The sequence below is a fragment of the Prinia subflava genome, chromosome Z (genome assembly GCF_021018805.1).
Source record: "Prinia subflava isolate CZ2003 ecotype Zambia chromosome Z, Cam_Psub_1.2, whole genome shotgun sequence".
NCBI lineage: Eukaryota > Metazoa > Chordata > Aves > Passeriformes > Cisticolidae > Prinia > Prinia subflava.
Window position 1 is genome coordinate 97,325,865 of NC_086283.1, and position 5,735 is coordinate 97,331,599.

At 53.4% G+C, this 5,735-nt stretch overlaps 1 protein-coding gene across 1 annotated transcript; it reads right to left on the minus strand.

Moving 5' to 3' along the window:
• Positions 1-3,628: 3,628 nt before the first annotated feature.
• Positions 3,629-5,488, minus strand: LOC134564561 (endogenous retrovirus group K member 5 Gag polyprotein-like). The gene has a single exon (XM_063423453.1). The coding sequence runs from the start codon at positions 5,486-5,488 to the stop codon at positions 3,629-3,631; it is 1,860 nt and encodes a 619-aa protein (XP_063279523.1).
• Positions 5,489-5,735: the final 247 nt, after the last annotated feature.

Sequence of the window (5,735 nt, forward strand, 5' to 3'; positions counted from 1 at the left end):
AAGGAGAGGTTCAGAATGTGAGAAGCAGGAAGAAATCTCCCGGATCTCCTCCAGGGGGTTTGCGAATGAAACCTTGCGTTTACGGCGCAAGGCCGCGGACTCGACCTGTGGAGCTTCATGCAGTGGCTCCACGTCCTCCACCGGTTCTCGCTCTCGCCTTCGTGACCTGGCTGTGAAAGGTTTGACCCATTTTGAGGGAACCCATCTGGCCCCAGAGGGCGTGAGAACGCAGGCGTACCCGCGCCCCCACGTCACGAGGTCATATGGTCCCTCCACCTGACCTGTTTCAGGCGACTTGACCATCACCGGTGGTTTCTTCCCAGGCTGGTAGTCATCGTGCATATTAAAATGCTTCACGACCGGAGGGTTAAAATTTTCGAAAGTGCAATTGAGAAAATTTAGTGTATAAAGTGCTCTGGCCAACCGAATTATAGGAGTGTCCAATTTTAGCATTCTCGTCTGTTGGTCAAGGACTCGTTTCAAATTTTGGTGAGTCCTCTCCACAATTGCCTGCCCTGTGGGAGAGTGGGGGATGCCTTTCTTATGCTCCACTCCCCATTGTTGGAGGAAAGCTGCGAACTCCTTGGAAGCATAGGCTGGGCCATTGTCGGTTTTGAGGCCCTTGGGAATGCCCATAAATGAGAAAGCCTGGATCAGATGACTGATGGCGTGAGCCGCTCTCTCCCCTGCGTGGGCAGACGCATACACAAGGCCAGAGAAGGTGTCCACCGACACATGGACAAATTTCAGCTTTCCAAACGCCGCCACATGGGTGACGTCTGTTTGCCAAAGCTCACAAGCACTCAATCCACGCGGATTCACCCCAGCGTGGAGAGTGGGGACCGAATGGGATGTACAGGACGGACACGACGCCACAATCGCCCTAGCCTGTTGGCGGGTAAGGTGGAACCGCCGCACCAAACCAGGAGCGTTCTGGTGGTGGAGCGAATGGCTGATTTGTGCCTGCTTGAAGACCTCAGGCAATGGGGCCACAGCAGCAGGAGCAGCGAGAGCATCTGCCCTCCTGTTCCCCTCCGCAATGAACCCTGGCAAATCGGTTTGGGATCTGCAATGCATCACATAGAAAGGATGCTCTCGGTGGGAGACAAGCCTTACCAGTTTCGAGAGCAGCTCATAAAGAGCCTTGTTGGACACCTCCTGCAATACGGCCTGATCAGCTCTGGAAACCACCCCCGCAACATAGGCGGAGTCGGTAACTAAATTGAGAGGTACGCGGAACCTCTCGAACACTCTCACGACTGCAGCCAACTCAGCGATCTGAGGGGAACCCTCAACTGTCTTAATGTCTGCCTCCCACTGCTGAGTTTTGGGGTCCACCCAAGTCATCACTGACTTGTGCGAAGTCCCGGAAGCGTCCGTGAAAACTGTGAGAGCTTCGAGCGGTTTCCTGCTCCGTACACTCTTTAATGCCAATGTGAAGTTCACATCCGAATTGAATAATTTGTGGGCCGGTCTGTGAATCGAAATTTGGCCCGTAAAGGAATCCAGAGCAAATTGGAGCGCTTCATTCTCTTGAAGCAGGTGTTCCAACATTGGTTTCGTCATCTGGCCCGTTGACAAACCAATTGGCATGTGAATGCATTGGAAATCGCATCCGGCCAATTCTCTCATCCGCAATCTTGCCTTGCGGATGAGCTCAGCCATCAGCTCCTGTGGCTGCGTCATCCTCTTGGGTCTGTGGTGGCTGAGGAAGACCCACTCTATAATCAAGAGAGGATCATTCCTGCCTCGACCCTTCTCGCATGCGTGTGTGCGAGTGTCCCATTGAAAGATCACACCGCGGAGGTGTGGGAGCTTACCCAAGATGACGAACTTGAAGGGAAGCTCAGGGTCGCATCTGTGAGCCTGGCGTGATGACATGGCCTGCTGAACCTTCTCTAGCGCTGTGCATGCCTCTGGGGTAAGATGCCTGGGAGAACTCAGCTCCTCCCCCCCTTTCAAGAAATTGAAAAGAGGAGCAAGGTCCTCCGTGGAGAGGCCCAACCAGGGTCTTACCCAATTCAAGGCTCCACACAGGGAATGGACGTCCGCAAGGGTTCGGACCTGTGACCGAATCTCCAATTTCTGCGGCACAATGGTCGCCTTGTGATCTCCAAGCCTAAATACTTCCAGGGTGGCATCCTCTGGATCTTATCGTCTTGCAGCTCGAACCCTGCAACAACTAACGAATCCGTTACACGGGCAAGCACTTGTGAAAGCTCCTCATCGGTTGGGGCGCAAATGAGGATGTCATCCATGTAATGATAGATGACAGCCCCCTCCGATGCTGCACGCACAGGGGTCAGCAAGGAAGCGATGTAATGTTGGCACATCACTGGAGAATTCTTCATCCCTTGAGGGAGGACCCTCCAGTGGTACCTCTTCCTTGGGGCACCTCGGTTAATGGTGGGAACCGAGAAAGCAAAACGCGGTGCATCGTCCGGATGCAGAGGAATTTGAAAGAAGGCATCTTTTATATCAATCACTGCCAGATTCCAATTGCGAGGGAGCATGGCTGGGGAAGGCATCCCAGGCTGGAGAGACCCAACGTCCTGAATGACGTTATTAATTTGACGGAGGTCGTGAAGGAGACGCCACCTTTTGCCATCCGCCTTGCGGATAACGAAGACTGGGGAGTTCCACGGCGACATGGACTCCACAATGTGGCCTTTATCCAATTGCTCCTTCACGAGCTCTTCCAGCGCCTGTAATTTTTCTTTTGAAAGCGGCCATTGATCAACCCAGACTGGAGTATCTGTCGTCCAATTCAGCTTCTGAGTTGGGCGCTGTCCAACAGCCGCCGCCCTAAAGTGTGAGGGGTCGGGAATGTCAATTGTTGCCCCCCACTGGGCCATCATGTCTCTCCCAATCAAGGGATCCTCATAGTCTAAGACAAAGGGACGCACAGAAGCCAATTGTCCCTTCGGCCCCGTAATTTGCACCATGCTCTGAGAACGTTTCGCCAATTGAATGCCTCCTACACCCTGGATTGGCACTGGCGCGTTTTCCAATGCCCAATGTGACGGCCAATCCTTCGTGGAGATAATGGTCACATCCGCCCCTGTGTCAAAGACCAATCCCCTATCCACCGATTCATCGCCCAAGGTGATGGTGAATGGAATGATAATTTTGTGCCTAGGAGTGATGGAATGGACTGAACTGACAGTGACCGGTGTGTCAGAGAATGTGATTGCCTGCGCAATCACTGTCCCTCTAGGCAGGTAGATAGGAGGAGTCGTGCAGCACACCCAGAGACCGATGGCACCAGATCCGTTCGTAAACATCACTGGATACACTTCAATCTCAGGCGGAGTAAATTTGCAATCACCAATGATGATGAACTTACCAAGGCGAAGCGGCCAGGCGTCGATGTCCTGCGAATCAACGTCGATGAACGACCAGCTGGGTCCGGTAAGGTGAAGTCCCGATGTCAGGTGCAAGCTGCAGAAATGCAGAAAGGAAGAAGTAAGTGAACTGGGTAGAGCCATGTCACAGCCTGTTGTTAAACATGTCACGTCCGGTGAAGCGTCCTGTCGAGTTTGACCCCCTTTATTCCCGGCAGATGTAGCGCCGGTGAATTGGTCCGCCCGATTGGGGTCCACACGTTGGACGGACCCACGCTCTCCCTCTAGTTTTTTGAAGGATTGCCCCCCCGCTGCAACTTGGGAGTTGCCGGCCTGGTCTTGTTGGGGCACTCATTTGCCCAGTGTCCTTGCTGCTTGCAGTGGTAGCAGAACCCGGGTTTTCCGCTGCGACTGCCTGAGACGGAAGGCTTGCGGCGAGGCGGCACTGCAGGCTTCTGAGAAGAGGTCCTTGCTTCAGCAACCCTGAGCCTGGCAGGAACGGAGGGCTGGTGAGGTCTGGACACACTTGGAAGGTGCGACTTCAACAGATAAGGAACCTTGGCGTCGCAGACCTGGAGCATGTCAGCAAGTGTCCTCGGCGGATCTATGGGGAGACTCAAAATCGCTTGCCGACAGACATCGTTAGCATTTAAAAAAGCCAATTCCAAAAGGACATGCTCACGCGCTGAAATAATCTTAACTTGAGTCTCGACTGCCCTGGTTAATTTGTCCATGAAATCTACGTAGGATTCCTGAGGACCCTGCCTGATGTAAGTAAGGGGAGGGAGTTTTGCATGAGGCTGCAAAGCAAAGAACGCAGTGCATGCAAGCTCTTTAACCACCTGAAGGACTGGGACAGGAATGAGTGAGGCCTGTATCTGCGGGGTGGAGAACTGAAGTTCCCCAAAGAGGAGGGAGAGGGAAATGGGATTGCCCTGGGTGTCAGTTGCCGTGCTTTCGTCACTCAACAGTGTGGGCAGTTTGTCCTTAAGCAGCCACCTGAAGGCTGTCTCCCAGAGCTTAAACTCTGAAAGACCCATCAAGCAAGCAAACAGCTGCTTGAGGTCAAAGGGCACCACTGTTGTGGAGGAAAGTTCAGCGTGAAGGAGACCCCTGAAGTAAGGACTGTCTCTGGAATAATCTTTGTGCGCCTTACACAATTCACGAATTACACTTTGGCCAATCGGAAACCAATGGGATTTTGGGGCGTCACTACCGCGTTGCCGCCGGTAAGTGACTGGCGCAACTGACAGTTCCACTTCAGGATCCCAATCACTGTCATCTTCCGGTCCGGTACCGTGGGAACCGGAAGAGAGAGTGTTGGAATCAGGCAACCAAGATGGCCTCCTTCCGGGGCAGGGCAATGGGCGGGACGACTCCACCTCCTGGGCGGGTCGATGGGAGGGATGGGAGGGTGGGAACTTCGGAGTAGTGGGTGGAGTTTGGGACAGGAAAGGGTTGGTCAGAGAACAGGGAGGGTGGGTGGAACGAAAGGGATTTCGGGATGAAGAACTGGGGGAAGGGGATGACGACCACGAGGCTGAGTGACCGCCATTTTCTGCACCACAGCCGCCATTTTGTGCCGATTGTGACGCAGTTAAATTAAAACATACACGGGGATGAGGGGATGAGGGATAACAGGTACGGGTAGATCCCCCGACTGCCTGGCCAGGGCAGTCCGAGGAATCCTCAGCAGTCTGGCCGAGACTACTGAGGCTGGGGGAACGGGAATTCTTGGGAGAGGCAGAGCTCGGGGATTTTTGCACCCCGACTCTCTTCAGAATTCCCTTCGGGGAACGACCAGGGATAGGACCAGGGGATGGGGAAGAAGGGGCAAACCGCCTGGTAGGTGGATTGGCAAGGGACTCATCATTTTTCAACGCAGTTTTCAACTGCAAAACCAGATATGAAAATTTTTGCGCCTCCTTTCCCCGGGACTGGCCGAATTCTACAATTTTCCGTTCCACTGTCCCCCAAAATCGGAGGCAATGGACTTTATCCCGAGAAACCTCCTGGAATTCCTTGCCAAGCCATTTTACCAGCCTCTTCAGGCAGGTCTTTGAAAACTTGGCGCCGCTTGCTTCAAGCAAGGCGACGCAAACAGAAAAGACTTCTTTGTCTGCCGCTGACAGAGACGCACCCATGTCTCTCAAAAACTGGTGTTAAAAAGCGGCTTTCACCCTGAGACAAGTATAACGGAACGAAACACAAAACCCAAAAACACCGCAAGCTTAAAACCCACAAACACCACACACTCTCTACAGCTGCTATAAATCCACCAAAACACGGGGCGCGATGCAAAAAGAAAACCTCACTGTCAGCAAAAACGTGCGGAAGCACTATACAAACTGACAGCCTTGCGTGCCGTCCCCCACGGCCACGCACACACAA